Here is an 18,253-nt window from a genome sequence, read left to right as displayed (position 1 = left end):
ATGCTTAGCTATAATCTTTAGTAAGATCATACGCCAAAATTAGCAGATGATTTACAATAGGTGGATATCAATGTCCTCTTGGTTGGTGTAAGAATAGGCTTCTGACGTTGAAGACAAATAACTAAGATGCATTTTCTATTGCAAAGCTTCTGACATTTAGCAAGCTGCAGCAGTCTTAGAACTAGCATCATGTCTTCCTATGCCCAGAGGAAGCCATGAGAACTGCTACGGCAACAACAAACATAGATAGCATGCTCCCGAGCAGCACGTAGGTCTTCTTCGATGATTTCCTATACTCTCCGAAGAGGAGTACGCCCCAAAATGTGCTTACCAGTGGCAACGCCTGATCCACAGTAAGGAAGAAGTGGAAGGAGAACAATTAGTAGTGGAAAGGAAAGAGATATGCTTCCTATATTAATAGATAGATACTCACCCTTTGATGAAATGAGATGATGTGCTCAAATTTTGTAATACTACATTTTTTATTTACCGGTATATATGATCAAACAGGCCCTAAATCTAGAAATTATAAGCACATAGATTTAGTATTAACAAGTTTCATTCTTCTCCTATCTCTCAATGATGCTATTTTAGCAAATTAGATCTTAAAATATTCTAACAATCCCATGGTTTAGAGAATCTAAAATTGTTTTCATAGAGAAAACGATTCCCATAATTGTTAGAAGCTTTCAGCATTGTGGATCTTAAACTATTCTGAAGTTTCGAGGAGCAAGAATGTTGTAAAGATTATCAAGTACAGACCTGAACAGCATCGGCAGCAGCATATCCTGCAGCTTGGCCACCCATGAACTGAAAGCCGTTTCCAAATCCGCAGAGCAGGCCTGCGAGAAGAGCCCAGTGTCTGCCATTCCAGTCTTTCAAATAAGCTTTAAAAGATGATCTCGGTAGCCCAAGCACAGGATAGTAAAGAAACCAGATGTTTAAACCAATTCCGATAACGAAACAAGAAATTGAGAAGTAGAAGAATGCGGTGTAGACTACCAAATGAGGCACCCCTGGTTTCAAGGTGTGCCACTGATCATTAGTAGCCAAGTTGAATGCTGGAGAGAAGAGCGAGAAGCAAATTCCTGCAAAGAACACTATGCCAAGGCCTATAAATATATTGGACCCTAGCACCTGAAGATGGAACAAGAAAAACTCAGTCACTCAAAAATTCTTGTCAGTTACATTCTGAATTCTAAACAGCTACTGGCCTTTATAGATCGTCTATGTTCAAGCTCTATGAGGAATTCTGCAGTTCCAGCTTTTGCTTTCTCAACATTGAGAGTATAGTCTGAGTCACGAGGAACGCCGTTCTCCAAGTCCTTTGGCACATCTGTGTTGGACAAAGTCAAGGGAAGGTGCTTAATTGAATCAAGAAGTGACAAACTAGAAAATACCTTTCTCTGCCAAAACTTTGAGCTCTTGATTCCTGTTGGTTCTGTGAACAGTTGTACATCAGGTCAGGAAAGAAAATGAAGCTTGATTCTTTTTTTGTTTTTGTTATCCTCTAAAGTAAATTTGTAGAAGTATCCTTAACATTAGGTAAGAGGTTACTAGCATAGGATGGTGTGGTGATAAGAGGTTAATCTTTTTAACATGTAGAAAGCACTAATTTTGAGATAAGCATCTTCAATAAGAAAGTTTAGTGTCCGTAAAGTGAGAGATGTATCCTTCTATGTCTGGATTTCTATATAAAAAAAAAAAGTCATGCGCTATCGCATACGCAATCTTAAGCTACAATATCGACCAAATAGGAAGGGAAGAAGCATGTCTTTGATGCAGGTGTGGAGCACACAGAAAAAAGTTAGACATGGCAGTAGAGCATACAAAGGTTTTAATGACAAATATGAAACATTTTCCTTTTCCAAATACTTCAGAAGAATTACCGGCATAGCAGTTATTTTAGTCAATCAAGTTTCTAACACTTACATTAAACTCAAATATGTCAAGATTCTTGACAATTCCACTGCTTTTTCTTTGATAAAAAAATATATATTGAGAAGACGATTTCTTTTTCAATCTAAATCAAGTATAAAACTGAAGCGGAGATTAGGAGGGAGAAAATGAGTTTACCCAGTTTTACTCTTATAATTAGTTGAGGAACCACTCAATTTCTTTTCATTATCAGCAGCATTAGAGGAATGGACAGCAGAGCCAAGGCAAACTGCAACTAGGAAGCATCCGACTCCTGGGAAAAGAACCTCTGCTCTATTTATGCGATCATCTAGGAAATAATTCAAAGTTGTGCCTGAATATTTCAGGGAAAAACATGCAGATTAGATCTTGTAAGACATACAAATTGAGCTTGTACTTGATGCTGGTAGTGACTCATTTGACTCTTGTAGTAAAAGGCAATGAATACAACATTTGCTATACCGTATGTGTTAATAATTTTTTATTTGAAAGAAAAGAATAAAGATGCTGTTTATTTGCCTCTACTAGATTTGTTGCTTAAAAAATTCAGAATAAATCTATGTTATAAGAAATTTTCAACTTCATAAATTGTCATTAGACCAAGAAGGTGTGCATCATACACCAACAGACCTATACTTAAGTTTCCAATCTTTAAAAGGAACAAACAGCTGAAGGTAGTTTCTTTTTTGAGTTTTAACTATCAAGCTGTTCTATATGGGTTAATTTTTAATATGTTTTTGAGACACTGGCATCTTAGAGAAAAGCACATAGCCACATTTTCTTTTCCATGCCACAATCGGAACCTAATTATTATGCAAAAAATTTCAGTTACATATGAAGCCAAAAAGAATAGATTCATTTTTGTAGACTAAATATTGCAAATTAACAAAGATATGATGTGAACATAACAAAAAGTCAAGAATCAACTATAAAGGACATTGAGGAATAGATTATTAATAAGGTGTAACTATGATAATGTTGACAGTACTAGCTTTTGAAACATATATACCTATAACAACGGTTATACTTGAGCTTATAATCTCCGTTACTGAAAGACCGACAAATGCCCAAGCATACTGGGTTGCAAGATTTCCAAGGCTGAGGACTATTCCACCTGCCATGGCAAACAAGATTGAAGGCCAGTTGTCCTTCATGAACATTCAATACTAGTTAGTTAAACAGAAACTAGTTGATACTTGACAGGATTCAGCAATCGCACATATATAAGTATGAACAAGATGGAATGCACATCAATAGGATATAGTCCTCACTTAGTTACTTATATGACATTAAGAAGAGGGAGACATAGAAGATAAGCATATCAAACTAGTAAAAGAGGCAACCATAAGGGTGTGCTGTTCACGGGAATTAATAATAGTATTGTACTTTTGTGTCACTTGATTATAACATTCATACTTAAATGTGAGCTCGTAGAATGATTTCCTGAATGGAACTCCCCTGACAATCTTCCACAGAAACTGGACTTTTGATACCTTGGTGGAGAAACAAAGTGCAGTGCCAAAATGAACTTCTAATAGGCTTTTCACTAGAGAAGGACAAAACAACTGCCAGAAAATTAATTTGAGCAGGACATGAATGAATCAAACTCCATCTGTTACAGATAATTTAAATCAAACCACTCTTGCATTCAAGTATAATACATCTCATACCAAGTCCATTTATTGGAACGAGTAAAGTTCGCATATGGAAACAAATCGAGTACTAAATGTAGAATAGAAATCACCGACCTGAGATAGCTGGGTAAAGAAATTTGGCATATTATGTTTGCTGTCCCCAATTTGCCCAAATGTCAAAGCAATGAGAACAGCAGCCAAGAGATTTGTCAGTGAGTAATCGAGGTAAGTGTGCTGCGGAAGACGACCTCTGCGCTCCAAGAGAGTAAGAACAGCAGGCCAAGTGCCCAAGAAAAGAAGGGCAGCCAGCATCAGAGCAATGGCGCCTCCTTTATCTTCAACGACATACATCTTTGGAACAAGTTTGCTATAAATGAAGAATCAGAAATCGAATCCCACAAGACCTGTTTGAAGATCATTCAAGGAATTACAAAAGAATTGTTAAAGAACACATGGAACCTCGGGATGATCTCATGAACACAAGGAAAGCTGTAGAGCAAACTGAAATGATTTAATACATAACTGAGCAATGAAACAGAAAAGGAGTAACTAGTGAACACCTTCAGAATGCTGAAGCAATATCAAATAAGTCAAAAGCAAATAATTATATATAGATATATATATATAGAAGAAGAACCTTGTCATACAAATCCAATAGGTTCCTTTACTTTCCACTATCTACTTCCTTTAATAAGGCAGGAATTCGTGAACACAGGCATTGACAATCTTCTCATAGTGAAAGAGACAGCTATTTTTAGGGGGGAAAAAGGCAAGAACTGTTTTTTAACACAATCCATAGAGAGTGGAGAAACAAATGAAAAGTAGAATAAAACATGTTAAAAAGTCAAGATCACTTGATCAGCAAAGAAGACTGGATCTACCATCTACAGATCCATACAAGCTCTAAATTGTCCTTTTAGAGACTAATTTAAGGTGGAAAAAGAGATAAGGAGTTGCCCATGGAGAGAGAGAGAGCGAAGAGAGAGAGAACCAAGTCAAAGATTCCATGGAGGAAGAAGAAGAAGAAGAAGAAGGAAGGATAATTACAAGCACACAGTCGGTAAGCATTACAGCGATAATTCAACGATGGAAGCTGAGAGATATGGTATACCAAGTGAAAAGACGAAATAACCCTTGGTTCCTTGCCCCTGTCAATATTTGGAGAGTGCTCAGTACTCTCCTCTCTCTGTGTCTGTCGCTCTCTGTGAGGAAGATGGAGAAGTGGTTGGAATATCCGTAGGTTAGGATTCCCCCGAGATTAAAGAGAGATTCTGTTCGGATAGTTGTTCAAAGATCCTACGATGGCTGAATCGTAACTGCAATAAAAATAAAGGCCGAATTGGGTGGAGAGGAGAGGAGAGGAGAGGAGAGGAGAGGAGTGGACGGACGTGGATGCTTTGTTACTTGGAGTTAACAGTTAATCTAACAAGATTCTATCTATCCCCTTTGAATGGCTCTCTACACCATGGATTTATTAATTACTAGAGTTAGACCTTAAAATAAAATAGGCTTCACCAAATTATACTAGCTCTTCCGATGTGGATTAATGAATTAATCTTCTCAAAAATTGTTTGTGGGCTTTATCCGTTCATTTTTCCTTTTTTTTTTTTAATTATCTCGTTTCATAGATATCAATGAAGGAGGCAAAACTTAGATTTATTTAGATAAGTTTCTCTTACATACCTGAGTAGTCTACTAAAGGACTCTTTTATCACGTCATCAGTCATCGCATCTATTTAGAAGAAAACTGCTAACACTGGACTACTGTAGTTCCTATCATTCATACTAGTTTTCTTTTTCTTTCTCAAAAAAAATAGAGGTCGTTTTCTTGCAATAAGACTAATAAGACGTAGGTTGCCGTATGCAACAACTTAAAAATAAATAAATAAAAGCAAAACAACTATCAAGGTTGACAAACTACCAGTTATTTGACGAGGAATAGCAATTATAAACACATTATAACAGCGATGCTATTGAAAAGAACAGTTTTAATATTGTAATCCTCTGTATGGACGTTGAAAAGATTTGCCACGAGGGTTCTCAGAAGTTAGAACACGTCTTACGTGAAGAAAAAATATACTCCAGTGTCCAGCTATTTCGTACTTGAATTAACAACTTGTTCAGAAAGTAAATCTTCTAGGCGAAATTCTTCGACATGGTCACACCTGCATCATGCATTCATGTGAGGATCTCTTTGAAGATATTAAATCTCATAAAGAAATGGGAAGAAAAACTGGAGAAAAAGATGTTAAAGAGAAGTATGAAAGGACTATATAGAGAATAAGTATACTGAGCTGGCAGTTGTGATGGGGACCAACAACTTGATTCCTGCTCTTAAAAGGAGAAGATCTTCTGCGAGAATTCTGCAACAAAAAAAAAAATAATAAGACCTTCCATGAAATTGAAGGAAAAGATTTTGCCATCAAATCTTTACAAAATTAGGGTTGGTCGGACCTACTTGCCTCAAATTGAAGGGAAGTATTTGCCATCAAGAATTGGAAAATTCAGAATGTATCAGATAAAAGCATATATGGAAAGTCAAAATTCAACAACAAAGGATTGCCTTTTCTCTTTTTTCAGGTGAACTATTTCTTACAATCCTGTAGCAACAAAATCACACTGAGAAAATTGAATTGAAAAAAATGGAGGAAAAAGCACTAGGCTGAGTAAATAGATGTGCCAACTATATTCAGAGCGATGAACCACAGCCATCAATTCGCAGATTGTTAAAAACAAGAGTGACTTCGTTAGACGATCCTCGCTTTAGAAGCCAAGACCACTTAATTGATTACATCGACTATTGCTATATCTCTATCTGATCTTTTCGCGCTACACCATTGAGAAAACTACCAAGCAGTCTCTGATCCATTATCATGTTTGGTACCTGGGGAGAATATGTACCACATATTAGTTTTTCATAAGTATGAGAAACATAAAAAAAAAAAAAAGATGTAGAACAGGGTTTCCTACCTTGTCTCCAAAGAAAATTTTCGAATTATTGGCAATTGCTTCGATAAATTTGAGTTCAAGGAATTCAGGTGTGAGTTTCAGTCTGTTAGCTTCTGCTTCCTTCATCACTCTAAATAGAGTGAAGACAATGTGAATAAAGTTGCAAATTATTACCAGCAACTTAAAAATCCTATTACTCTATAAGGAACAGGAACATATCACCCACCTGTAATAGCTTGCATCTGCTTGGCTTTTCTCGCGTGACATGTACATTTCATTCTCAATCTCCTGCTGCCTCTTGGAGCTATCCTTTTCCATCAATTTTTGTTGCATAAGAATCTTGCTGACCTGAGAATTTTTCTCTGCTTCTGATAAAGCTATCTTCTTCTGTGTTTCGGCCTCCTTCTCTGCCACTTTCTGTTTTTCTATGGCAATTAATGCCTACAAGAAACATACAATAATACACACTAAGTCAGTCCATGCTTTTTCGTAGATAATTGTAAGTTGTGAATTATTTTTCAAAGAACTTCAGATCATACCAAAAAGTCATATACAGTGCAAATATGCAACTATTTTTTATTAAAATGCATGAATAAATAATAATACCTTCCAAGCATAGCATGGGAATAAAGTGGGGTTTGAATTTATTACTTTTAATAGCTGAATTACTCCTGATTATATCAAAGTTGCAAGATCTTCTCCAAACTTCAAACTTTTCAACTTAGCTGATTATATCCAAAAGCTGAACTTGTGACTATGACCAAGGATTCATGAGTGGCTGAAATACAATAGCATTTTTTTTCCTAATTCCTTCATAATATAGCATAACTGCAAGGGTACTATCTGCTAACTTATCATGTCCCCAACTTATGAGGGCCTACTAGGTAGGATGAATGAATGTTTCTCACTCCCATATGCAACTCCACATGCAATACATACAAGAACAGTCATTGAGTTATGTTCATACTTCATCCCATCCATATGCTCCAACATAAAGGGTGCAATTTCTAACCACTTCTAGGGTCCCTAATTTCTCCCCTATGGTGCGTCTGAATGCACAAGTTTGAAAAAAAAATGTGGAGTCCAGGGAGTGAAACAGGCGCAGCTTTACCATCATTAAATGTCTAATTGATAGGTGTTTCTATGGCCCAAATCCATAACCAATTGGATCATAAGTAGCAAGCCTTGCAGTCACACTAAGTGATGCTCTCTTAATCCGTCCACTTGTCAACTAAAAATTGTTAAATATCTGACACACAAATTGTCATTCCTACAAATCATAATTGGATATCCAAGACCTGTTGTGACATGGTTGGAAGCCTGATGAGAATATACTATGACAATTCTGCCATCTTGGAACTGACTTGGAAGAGGAAGCAAAGAAAAAAACTAGCTAAACCTAAAATTTGAACTTTCAGATGCAAGTCCAGTGTCCAACTAACAGGTGATTTTGTTGTGCCTTAAATCTTGGATTGTGCAAGCAATCATCCCATCATAGTGTTACCATTTTAAAAATAAAAGGAACCCATCCACAAAAATTTCTCCCTGTAAAACAAAATAATTAGGAATATATGATTACTTTGGCAAAGCAAGTATAAGAGCATACTAGAAATAATAAATACAAGGTACCTTGGTGCGTTCCTCCTCCATAAGTTCAAAATTTCTTCTAATGCTGGATGGAATATTTGGCTTTGTAACACGAACGTTGATAATTTCAATTCCTGGGGCGTAACGTGTGCAGTCTGTCTGAATAGCTTCTTTCATTGTCTCATCAATCTGAGATATTGCCATAACAGTTTAGACAACAACAAAATAACAAGAAATAATGCAGTGCTCTTAAAGTCTAGTATCCTTTTATCTGCTATTAAATAGGTATATAAAGAGTTAGTTTCAAAAGAAATTTCAGGTTTATCTCCTAACCTGATCAAACATGTCAATATAAACTTGCTGCAAAGAATGAGCGCTGCAGAATTGATTTATCTCATGATGAATCTTATCATATATCCAAGTCTTGTCATAATGTATGCCATAATTGAGCAGAGTCTCATACACATATTCTTTTCGAAGGCGATTCACAACCTGCAGTTCAAATAAAGTAACAGCAATCCCAGCATACACTCTTTTAGAGGCAATCATAAACCCTAAGTCTAAGTAAATTTACAGCCAGAAAGGCAAGAAAATTTGTGCTATCACACAACACCCAATAACAAGGTCAAATTTTTAGAGTAATTGATGCCAAGAAATCAAGAACATGCACACTATCTTATTATGCAAAAAAGAAACTGCTTTGGTACCTCTATCTTATCAAAGCTGATCATCACGCCACCTTTTGTACCACAAGGGATATCTCTTACCTGAAGAGAACAAAGAGGATTATAAGTCACAAGATAATAACTGCTGACTGCTGAGAAAAGAGAAGTTCTAACTTTGTTTCATTGTTCTTGATCACAGGAAGAAAAGGAAACAATCCTAAAATACACTAGGTGTACAAGTAGTAGAGTACTACACAAAAAACTATAGCATCTGCTCTGCGCCTTCTCTTTTCTATCTTTTCAATAGGAAACATATAATCCAGATTTTACTGAAGAATGAAGAAGATAGGCAAATAATATGAAGCAGTAGGTACTGTGTTGCTCAGCCATTTACCTCATCCTTCTGAAGCGTAACTTGTATGGGCTCAAACTGGGTTATCAAAGGCAATTTCAGATGAAAACCTGGCAGCAAGCAAACTTGAAGCAAACCATAGAGTTTGTGATAGCAGGAACTTTAGTAGTGTATAGTCTACGTACCTGGATCTGTGATTGTTTTTAAAAGAGCACCACCTCTCCAGTAGACACCAACATGACCTTCAGGAACTTGATGTAAGATCTGGAAGCTGCCACTTGACATTGAACTTGAGGATGAAACCATTGTCTGCAAAATTTACAAAAGTAGTGAGAGTTAACATGATAGATCAGGATTGTGGTTATACACTTATAGGGTCTTATAGTACGGTCATTGACGACATAGTCTTAAATATAATAAAGAATAACAATAAAATGTCTGTCATTAACTTGACATGAAAAAGGAAGTATAGAATTGTAGCACTGAAGATATCTAAACCAAGACAAAACACTCAGCTTTAGAATTCTATATCTGGTTCTCTGAATCATTCCTGAGACAGTGATCTGGTTATTAGACAGACTAATTCTCTATAGTTACCTACAGCGGACATCAAATGAGTAGTGCACAAAATCGAGCCAGTAGGTACAACACTTTTAACAAAACACTGATGGTGTGGGCATTTAAAGACAACATGAACTTTGGAAAGAAAGCAAGATTAATTAGAGTTCTAGCTCATCTGTCACATCATCATATACACCTTATTGCCCTGTAATGGGTAGCCAAGTGAGGGGCAACAAGAAGTTCATTACTGCTAAGAATTTCATACATGAGTTGACTCCAGTCAAGGTGATATACCAGAGTATATCTTTCCTGGTGTCCCACTCCAACCAAGGCATGACTTCAAAATAAAATTCTTTCATGGATATCTGCAATTTTGAAGCCACTGTTTCTAATAGAGCTGAATGATAAGCGAGAGCATCATGTAAGACATAAACTAAATCATCAACTTTGTGAGAATAAATACACAAAGGATCATTTCTATTGACCTCCTTCTGTGATTATGTAAAGTGTAAAGTGTGAACCTATTTATAGATCAACCATTTTTCTTAAACTACATTTCATGAGTTGCAATCAAGTTTGGAACTATAGGCCAAGATAGCACCATATTTGACATAAGAACCATTCAATTTCTATACAAAAAATAATACAGATATAAGGACCGCACGGGAAAAAAAACTTGGATCGTGCCCCTAGAATGTAATTGATAACTAGGTTCACTTTCTTGTCAGGACTAAGATTTTAATACACAGGAAGGTGCTTAATATTAACGAGGCCACACTAACAATTTTTCCCCTAGGTAGATAGGAAATCCTAGTAGTCAATTACATTTTGTTGAATCTTCCGAGAGGGCCCAAGCATTATTGTTAGTACTTATTTTTTACGAGAGATGTACACTGCATAACCACTAATTGAACAGCCACTATGATTAGTTGTGTGGATACTTATATCTACACAAAATTATATGAACTCTTTAGAAGTTAAGTTTAACTAAAACGGATAATTAGCATAAATCGTCAAACTCCGTCCTCCTCAGATAAATTTCGAAATGCAATTATAATACCTCAACGAAGTGTAACACGATCGGAGCTCCAATTTGGGTATGACATGACATGAAGAATAAGAGTAACCCTACCAGCTTACCAGAACGAAAAAGAGAGAGATCACAATCATCACTATGATGGCAACGAGATCGCCTCCAGTCGATGGATGCGACGGGGCTTGTTGCCTCCGCTGCGGCGGCGACGACAACGAGGACGACGGCGAAGGCGATGGTGCCGGCGTTGGCTGTTCCATGGCGATGAGCACAAGGCCAAGGAAGACAACCCCTGATCGGAAGATTGAGGACCGAGGATTCCTCTAACCCTAATATTTAAATGATTTATTTATTTATTAGTGAGTGGAGACGTGGGGTCTTCTTACTCTATTTTTTAGAGCAAGTCATACATAAGACCCTACCATTCGACTATATTACAAATAAAGCCCTTTCTTTTTGTTATTTACTTATTTATAAGGGAATTTACAGATCATGCCTTATATTTTATATTTTGTGATTCTTAAGAAACCCTTTTTTTTCTCTATAATTTTTATTTCACAACTTAGGTTAACTTTAACTTAACTATATGTATAAAAAAATATATATTCTATTATAATACACTGAGTAATCTATAAAATATCCAAATTACTCTCATCTTATTCATCCATTCCTTCTCTCCTAACCAAGCTGGATATTTTGATCCCCATATCGGAGCTAGTCAAGATACTTAACTAGCTCCATCTTCTTCGGCAAACTCTGATCGAAGCAAGGATAGCCAAGGTCAAGGGTTACGACTACAAGATCTGAATGCGGGAAGCATGCATAGTATAAATCTTCTATCTCACTCGTAAGGTTGCACACAAGTTTGACAGGAAGACAATTCATTGACTCCGCAAAAAGGTGGAGCTAGTGATGGCAGGCCATCAACCGGAGGAAAAAAAAGAAGAGGAAGAGGAAGGCGAGGGACACGACTAGGGGATAAGAAGAAGAAGAAGAAAAAGAAGAAAAAGAGAGGGGAAGACAAGAGAAGATGGTGGCGAGCGAGAGAAGATGGTTGAGGGAAAAAGAGAAGTGGTGGAGTGTATAGAGAAGAGTAGGGGCCAATGTGAGTAGTTTAGTAATTTGATAAGTAAAGTTACATAAACCATATAACAGGGCTAATCTCAATTAACTAAAATAATATTATGGTGCTAAATGAAATTTATATGAAAAAAGAAAAGAATCCACTATTTATATACATGTGAACCATAAAATAAGTAAAATATAGGGTTTAATTTATGAAATTTCCTATTTATAAATAGGTCCCACTATTTGCTTAAAGAATATCCAAACATTATATCAATATAATTTACTAAATAAAAGAATCCAACATTCTAGTGTTTTGGAAGAATGAAATGCTAAATTTGTTGTAGGACCTTAAACATAGATTCCATGGTCTAACAATATGTGAAATATTAATGAATGGGGTCTCATTTCTCCTTTCTTGAGTTATCACTTTCTTAACTCTCCCATGACAGCAGATTTGGCGTTGGCAAGACCTATACAAATCGAATAATTCTCGTTAGATATGCACTGACGTATTGACGGAGGATTACATTTGAAAAGGAGAGTTATATAGCTTGAGCAGATATAATTGCTCATGATTGATGCATTGGTGCACATCTAATATATAGACGGTCGGGGACACCTTATTCCTAATCCACTCTCTCGTCACCCTAACAAGTGGACCTAATATTGAAAAGGATAAAAATCTCCTTCCTCTTATCAACTTCTTGAAAGAGAGGAATTTTATAATCACTTATTATATTTGAACTTTCAAGTAAGAAAGGAAAGGAAAATGTCTCAGAATCATTTTGATCGGATTTTTGACCAACAAAACAAAAGAAAGAGGGAAGAAAGTAGAAGCTTTTTTTTTTATAAAAGGTAGGAAAATAGAAGATTAAATATAGAATAAATTACATTTTATCTTTTCATCATTTAGTGTAATTTTAAATTAGTTTTATATATTTTAAACTTTAGCGCTTAACCTATTAAGATTAAGTAGACTTGTAATCGAACCAAGTTTGATTGAGCTTAGCTTTGATAAAGCTGAAATAAAAATTAATTTTGAGCTTAGATGTATGATTAAGTTTGAATTGAAATTATTTCAATTCGAACTAATATCGAGCTCAAGCTTAAACGAGCCGATGAATAAGAAATTTCAAGCCTTAAATAATTCAAACTTAAATTAAATTAATCTTAATTTAGGCTTAAATCAATTCTAAAATATAAACTAATAGAAATATAATATAAAAAGTAATACTCATATTATATTATATATATATATAATTATATATAATTATTTCGAGACTTACCAAAATTATTTGATTGAGCCTACTAATGACCACACTTTGCTCTAATTTTTTTAGAGCATATTTGGTAGATCAAGTTCGAATCATCTCATTCTTTTAGCCGAGTTGACAGCCCTAACTCTAAGTTATAATAAGTAATCACCTGTTAATGGGAGACATATAAAAACTTAATTATTCTCACTAAATTATAATTAAATTTTAAGAAGATATGGATAGTTTTTTTTTATATACTGTTAAATATGAATGAAAAATATACTCGTTATGATTTGATCCAAAATAATAGAATGCTTGAAATATAAAGATATAAATTAAAATTAGGCCCCACACGAGATATGCCTGCAATTGCATTCACATACTATTTCTCCATCTGTTTGTGGTTCTTCTCACCCACCTTTTCTTTTCTTTCCTTGTTCTAAAGACCCACCTTTTCTTTTCTTTCCTTGTTCTAAAGACCCACCTTTTTCTTTCCTTGCAGAATTCATTGACTCTCTTCTCAAACTTGACAGTATTATCTTCATGGTTAAACTAGGTGAGATAACATTCCTACTCTTGTCCTTCAAGTTATATGTGGTAGGGCCAATGGCCATATATATATATAATGGTTCTTAATTTTCTCATGTGAATTGAACCCAAAACAGCTAATAGTAACTAAGCCATAGCAAAGAAAGAGTCCAAATGCCATTTGCACATTAATTTTAAGAAAAAAAAAAGTAACCACTGAATAAGGAATCTTATCTTGAGGGTAAGACTATGATGAATTTTCTTCTCCTTCTACTTGTTGTGCCCATACTCTATTTATATATTATATATGAGTATATTTATTGTTCTTGTTGGTATGTGGCTATTGAAGGCTAGCCTACTTGGAATACAAATAGTATGGGGCTTCACGAAGAAGAAGAAGAAGAAGAAGAAGAAGAAGAGCAGCCCAAGAAAACATGCCAACTAGTGAAGGGTTCTTTAGTGCAAAATATAAGGAGGGAGGGTGTTAACCCATATGGATTTCAATTAATAAATTCGCTCCTCCCTAGATTTACAACAAAAGATGAGCAAAAAAAATGAAAGAAAAAGAGACAAGGTTCCATCAAGAAAGAGACAGCCACCCTACCAATCTTACACCACCCATCACCCACCAAAAGGAATCAAAATCCCCTTCCTTTTTGCCCACTAAACAACAAACCCTAGTTGGAAGAATGTAGATCTCCAGGTGGATGGACCCCCACTGTTTGATCACATGCCCAGTAGTAGCAGTAGTAGCAGCCAGCAAAATGATTTCTAGCTTCTCCTCAAATCTTCAACAAGACAAGCACTGAGAGGAAGATGGCAATGCACAAAGAGACCAAACTAGCCCCTGGAAGCAAGCCTGCATCACTGCCATCAAAGCTGCTTGTGCCACTGGGCCCTAATCCTCCCAAGATGCCTCCAGTCCCTGTAGTCCCAGTTGGGGTGAAGGTGGTGGGTGTTGTGGTTGTGGTTGTGGTTGTGGTTGGAGTAGTACTACTTGTTGTGGTTGGAGTGTTTGTTGATGTCCCTGCAGCACTGAACCAAGAAAACAAAATTCAAAATCTCAAGGTCATCATCTCCCATTAACTAAGAAAAAGAAGGGCAAAAAGATTAAAAAAAAAAAGATTGGAATTCATCAGATAATGCCAGTATAATGACCTGGTAGTTGCTGGATATGTGCATCCAGTTACACCTGCAAAGAAAGGAAGGAAAAGAGTTAATAATCCATTACAATTGATGGAGAGGTTAACTCTTTGAGGAGAGGAGAAGAGAAGAGGAGAGAGAGTTAATTACTTGGGTCTGTAGAGGAGAGTGTGGCTGTGCCTGCAAAGTCACAGGTCCCAAGGGCTTGGCCTTTCCTCTGGTAGTAACTATTGGCTGCGTAAGAGCAATGGGCAACCACTGTGTTAGGATTAAAGCAAGCCCCATTCTGTAGAATGGGAGTGCAGTCAGCACCAGCTCCACAGGCATAGTCCAGTGTCTTCTGGAGAGCAGTAGTACTCTGATCAGGCCTACATACACACCAAGCACCATCTTCTCCCACAAAAGATCTTAGTCAGTTCATCTGGAAAACTAGAAGAAGAAGAAGAAGAAGAAGAAGAAGAAGAAGAAGAAGAAGAAGAAGAAGATCGATGATGATGAAGAGAACTATAGCTTACCTGAACCACCAACGGTGGCAAGCATTAGGACAAGGAGGACCAAAGCATCCATGAGTCTTAAAGAAGAGAAAGAGATGGGTCTAAGGTTGTGTCTGAGAACTCTTTGGACTCCAAATTGTGGAAGGGTTGAGATAGGGAAGGAGGGGTGTCTATATCTAATGGTCTCACTCCTTTTTACCCACTATAATTTACCAATATATTCCCTTCCAGTCTGAGACCTTGAAAGGTGGGCTTATGCCATCTTTTGCTTTTCATTGAGCCCTTTGTACAAACGGTCGTAAACCCATATGTGCAGTTTGGAAGGACTTGTGGTTAAATTAAACCCTCACCCATGACCCATGTAGGTTTTAGTTTTGAAATCTATTCACAAAATAGGTTTTACTTCCTAATAACTACTTATTTTGGAAGAGTTAGTAGTTCTCCATCTCGTCTTATTATGAACACGATTTGCTGATTAAAAAAAACTAAGTTGCTGATAGTGATAGCCTCCTTTTAAGGTGTTACATAGATACATGAATTTCTCCAATAAATTTAGAAAACAAACCACTGACGATGAAAAAGAATTACACATTGATTTCTAAGAACCAAATTTTCTTATTTGTTGTAGGGCAAAATTATTTTTAATAAAAAATCCTACCTGTATGGTTTCAATGGTTGGTGGATCTGGGACCCAAATGGCCACCACCATTGTTGTCTTCTTTTTTGTGTCAATTTTTGCTCATTGATTTGCTGTCAAGCCAAGAAGTGCAGTGCTGGTAGTCGGCACCTATCCTGATGTGGTCGGGCATCAGCATTTGGCCTTTTGGAGCTGGTCCTAATTGTCATTGGCATGCAAATTCTTGGTACAATTATTTGCATGGCCCCATGTAGCCTCCTTTCCCCCCCACCTTTTAGATGCTTCCATACTTTTGATTGGTTAATCACCAGGAATAAATTCCCTTGTTTGTGTTGCTTGCTCCCCCCACTTGAGATTTTTATTAATCCATTCACTTATCACTCGCTTCTTTCATAAGCCTTATTGTTTCAATAGAGTTTAACTTCATTAAGAAATACTATTATATGAAGGGGTTTTATGCGTGACATAGCGTGCATTATTACATAGTAGTGCATGTAGTAGTATCCCTGGAGTAATTAAGAGTTGGGTACATAGACATGAGGGGCTAGCCTAGGTTTTGGGCTGACAACAAGAGGGACAGCCCTTTGGAGGGTAAGCCCATAGGCCTCCTCCATGCTTAGCTGATGTGGGCCTTGGCCCATGGGCAAGGCCCAATCAAAAGCCTGCACAAGCGTCGCCGTCATCAGTTGGACCATGCGAATGCCTAGGCTCATCCCAGCGCAGACCCTCCGGCCAGCGCCGAAGGGTATGAGCTCAAAGTCATTTCCCCGAACGTCGATGCCGTCGTTCTTGCCGCCCGACAAGAATCGTTCCGGTAGGAATTGGAGTGGGTCGGCCCAGGATTTTGCGTTGCGAGCTATGGCCCATATGTTAACGAGGAGGATGGCGCCTTTAGGGATATGGTAGCCGTCGATCTCACATTGGTCGCCGGCGATGCGGGGAAGAGAGAGAGGGGTGGAGGGGTGGAGCCTGAAGGTTTCCTTGACGATTGCATGTAAGAAAGGAAGGTGTGGGAGGTCTGCTTCCGAGACAAGGCGGGTCCGGCCCACCACCGAGTCCAACTCTTCTTGGGCCTTCATAAGGATTTTCGGGTGGCGGATCAGCTCGGATAAGGCCCATTCCGCGGTGCTTGATGACGTGTCAGTTCCAGCAACGAACATATCCTGATGAGATTAATTATAATCATTGGATCAGTCGATTTAAGAACACATCCTATCTTTTAACTCAAGGTATTTTTTTTGCACATATTTACTAAAATATATGATATAAATTATAATTTCGATTAAAAGCAAGGTGTTATATGAAAAAACAAATTGTACGTTAGTATATTATAGATAATTAAAATTACCACGAGGATGGCCTTCATCTCGTCCTCGGTAAGCTGACCGCCCTCCATGCCGTCTTCGTCGTCCTTGAGCCGCAGGAGGACCGAGAGGAAGTCCTTATCTTGTTCCTCCGTTCGCGCTCCTCCGACGTGGTCCTCGACGATTCGGTCGATGAAGAGGTCGAGCCGGCGCGCGAGCCGCTTCATCCTCTTGACCACCCCACCCACGTCGGCCCACCCCAGCCACGGGACGAAGTCGCCGACCACAAACTCCCCGGCCAGCTTCGTCAGCTCCACCGCCATGTCCTTGAACTCCCGAACCTCTTCCTCCTCCGCTGCCGTCGACGCCGTGAACAGCCGCCGCCCCAGCATGACGCGCGACAGGGTGTTCGCCGTGCACGCACTCAGCAACGGGCCCAGCTGTCAATAAAAAAAATTTAAAAAGAAATGAAAAGGAAAACATCTTCTTCTCTCTTTCTGGAGGTTTTCTTTGTATAGATAAATAAGAGAAATAAGAGTCAACGTCGATCACCTCGACCATCCCCTCCAGCTTAGACGTCCCCAGTATACCCGCCGCCATGCGCGCCACCTCCCCCTCCCGGACGAGGCGGAAGGCCTCGAGAGCCTTGACGGAGAAGAGGTGGAGGTTGGACACCTTCCGCAGGGCCCGCCACCGCGGGCCGTACTGGGCCCACGCGATGTCGTGGGCATTGTACGCCATGTGGCGCGCGCCGGAATTCATGGGCCGGCTACTGAAGTTCGCATCGTGGGTTTTCAGGAACGCCGCGGCCACGGAGGCGGAGGAGGCGACGACGACGTCGGCCCTGCCGAGGCGGAGGTGGAGGAGGGGGCCATAGGACTCCGACATGGCGCAGAGGGATTGGTGGGGCTTGGGGCCCAGGTGGGGAAGGTTGCCCAAGATGGGCCAGCCAGATGGGCCCGGTGGGAGCGGAAGCTGCACCTTATTCTTATTCTTATTCTTGGGGAAGAAGAATAAGTAGAGGAGGAGGGTGGATAAGAGCAAGGATAGTGGGAGGAGGAGATAGAGAGGAGCCATGGGTGCAACTTTTGATCATTAGTGTCGGTTGGCCTTCGATCTTCTGAG

At 38.3% G+C, this 18,253-nt stretch overlaps 4 protein-coding genes across 10 annotated transcripts; all 4 read right to left on the bottom strand.

Annotated features, from left to right (window-relative positions):
* Positions 1-4: 4 nt before the first annotated feature.
* On the bottom strand, positions 5-6,086 carry LOC140774793 (ureide permease 1-like). Of its 7 annotated transcripts, none has more exons than XM_073117917.1 (10): positions 6,014-6,086; positions 5,847-5,914; positions 5,615-5,716; positions 3,666-3,955; positions 2,927-3,065; positions 2,077-2,251; positions 1,401-1,441; positions 1,215-1,336; positions 763-1,137; positions 5-343 (listed from the first exon to the last, which is right to left on the bottom strand). In XM_073117917.1, the coding sequence occupies exons 4-10, from the start codon at positions 3,900-3,902 to the stop codon at positions 188-190; spliced, it is 1,245 nt and encodes a 414-aa protein (XP_072974018.1). In that variant the 5' UTR covers positions 3,903-3,955; positions 5,615-5,716; positions 5,847-5,914; positions 6,014-6,086; the 3' UTR covers positions 5-187. The 7 variants fall into 7 exon arrangements, with proteins under 7 accessions (XP_072974018.1, XP_072974019.1, XP_072974020.1 ...); XM_073117918.1 differs by having other exon boundaries at positions 5,842-5,914; positions 6,014-6,079; XM_073117919.1 differs by lacking the exons at positions 5,615-5,716; positions 5,847-5,914; positions 6,014-6,086 and adding an exon at positions 4,663-4,817.
* A 128-nt stretch (positions 6,087-6,214) lies between these two features.
* Positions 6,215-11,031, bottom strand: LOC140774795 (uncharacterized). Its single transcript, XM_073117921.1, has 9 exons — positions 10,806-11,031; positions 9,290-9,413; positions 9,147-9,214; positions 8,795-8,854; positions 8,421-8,579; positions 8,130-8,276; positions 6,727-6,941; positions 6,522-6,630; positions 6,215-6,435 (listed from the first exon to the last, which is right to left on the bottom strand). Exons 1-9 carry the CDS (start codon positions 10,956-10,958, stop codon positions 6,355-6,357), a joined length of 1,116 nt encoding a protein of 371 aa, XP_072974022.1. The 5' UTR covers positions 10,959-11,031; the 3' UTR covers positions 6,215-6,354.
* Positions 11,032-13,983: 2,952 nt separating this feature from the next.
* Positions 13,984-15,394, bottom strand: LOC140773704 (PLASMODESMATA CALLOSE-BINDING PROTEIN 2-like). The gene is made up of 4 exons (XM_073116400.1): positions 15,209-15,394; positions 14,844-15,083; positions 14,709-14,742; positions 13,984-14,585 (listed from the first exon to the last, which is right to left on the bottom strand). The coding sequence occupies exons 1-4, from the start codon at positions 15,258-15,260 to the stop codon at positions 14,333-14,335; spliced, it is 579 nt and encodes a 192-aa protein (XP_072972501.1). The 5' UTR covers positions 15,261-15,394; the 3' UTR covers positions 13,984-14,332.
* An 829-nt stretch (positions 15,395-16,223) lies between these two features.
* On the bottom strand, positions 16,224-18,253 carry LOC140773703 (flavonoid 3'-monooxygenase-like). Its single transcript, XM_073116399.1, has 3 exons — positions 17,681-18,253; positions 17,173-17,568; positions 16,224-16,987 (listed from the first exon to the last, which is right to left on the bottom strand). Exons 1-3 carry the CDS (start codon positions 18,203-18,205, stop codon positions 16,340-16,342), a joined length of 1,569 nt encoding a protein of 522 aa, XP_072972500.1. The 5' UTR covers positions 18,206-18,253; the 3' UTR covers positions 16,224-16,339.

This window comes from Typha angustifolia, chromosome 13 (assembly GCF_048772165.1).
Source record: "Typha angustifolia cultivar Huaian chromosome 13, ASM4877216v1, whole genome shotgun sequence".
In the NCBI taxonomy this organism is placed as follows: Eukaryota; Viridiplantae; Streptophyta; class Magnoliopsida; order Poales; family Typhaceae; genus Typha; species Typha angustifolia.
Note: the sequence above shows the minus strand (reverse complement) of the source record. Positions and strands in the feature narration are given on the sequence as shown.

What these genes read in the sequence shown, in the direction of transcription:
- LOC140774793 (XM_073117917.1), bottom strand. Translation starts at nt 3,902, where the DNA reads ATGTATGTCGTTGAAGATAAAGGAGGCGCCATTGCTCTGATGCTGGCT. An exon ending in TCTTTACCCAGCTATCTCAG is followed by an intron (nt 3,066 to 3,665) that starts GTCGGTGATTTC and finishes ATGTTCATGAAG; the next exon opens with GACAACTGGCCTTCAATCTT. An exon ending in AATTATAAGAGTAAAACTGG is followed by an intron (nt 1,442 to 2,076) that starts GTAAACTCATTT and finishes AACTGTTCACAG; the next exon opens with AACCAACAGGAATCAAGAGC.
- LOC140774795 (XM_073117921.1), bottom strand. Translation starts at nt 10,958, where the DNA reads ATGGAACAGCCAACGCCGGCACCATCGCCTTCGCCGTCGTCCTCGTTG. An exon ending in TCTCTCTCTTTTTCGTTCTG is followed by an intron (nt 9,414 to 10,805) that starts GTAAGCTGGTAG and finishes TAAATTTTGCAG; the next exon opens with ACAATGGTTTCATCCTCAAG. An exon ending in TGGAGGAGGAACGCACCAAG is followed by an intron (nt 6,942 to 8,129) that starts GTACCTTGTATT and finishes TGTTTCTTGTAG; the next exon opens with GCATTAATTGCCATAGAAAA.
- LOC140773704 (XM_073116400.1), bottom strand. Translation starts at nt 15,260, where the DNA reads ATGGATGCTTTGGTCCTCCTTGTCCTAATGCTTGCCACCGTTGGTGGT. An exon ending in ACTCTCCTCTACAGACCCAA is followed by an intron (nt 14,743 to 14,843) that starts GTAATTAACTCT and finishes CTTTCTTTGCAG; the next exon opens with GTGTAACTGGATGCACATAT. An exon ending in ACATATCCAGCAACTACCAG is followed by an intron (nt 14,586 to 14,708) that starts GTCATTATACTG and finishes TTCTTGGTTCAG; the next exon opens with TGCTGCAGGGACATCAACAA.
- LOC140773703 (XM_073116399.1), bottom strand. Translation starts at nt 18,205, where the DNA reads ATGGCTCCTCTCTATCTCCTCCTCCCACTATCCTTGCTCTTATCCACC. An exon ending in AGCTGGAGGGGATGGTCGAG is followed by an intron (nt 17,569 to 17,680) that starts GTGATCGACGTT and finishes TTTTATTGACAG; the next exon opens with CTGGGCCCGTTGCTGAGTGC. An exon ending in AGATGAAGGCCATCCTCGTG is followed by an intron (nt 16,988 to 17,172) that starts GTAATTTTAATT and finishes TAATCTCATCAG; the next exon opens with GATATGTTCGTTGCTGGAAC.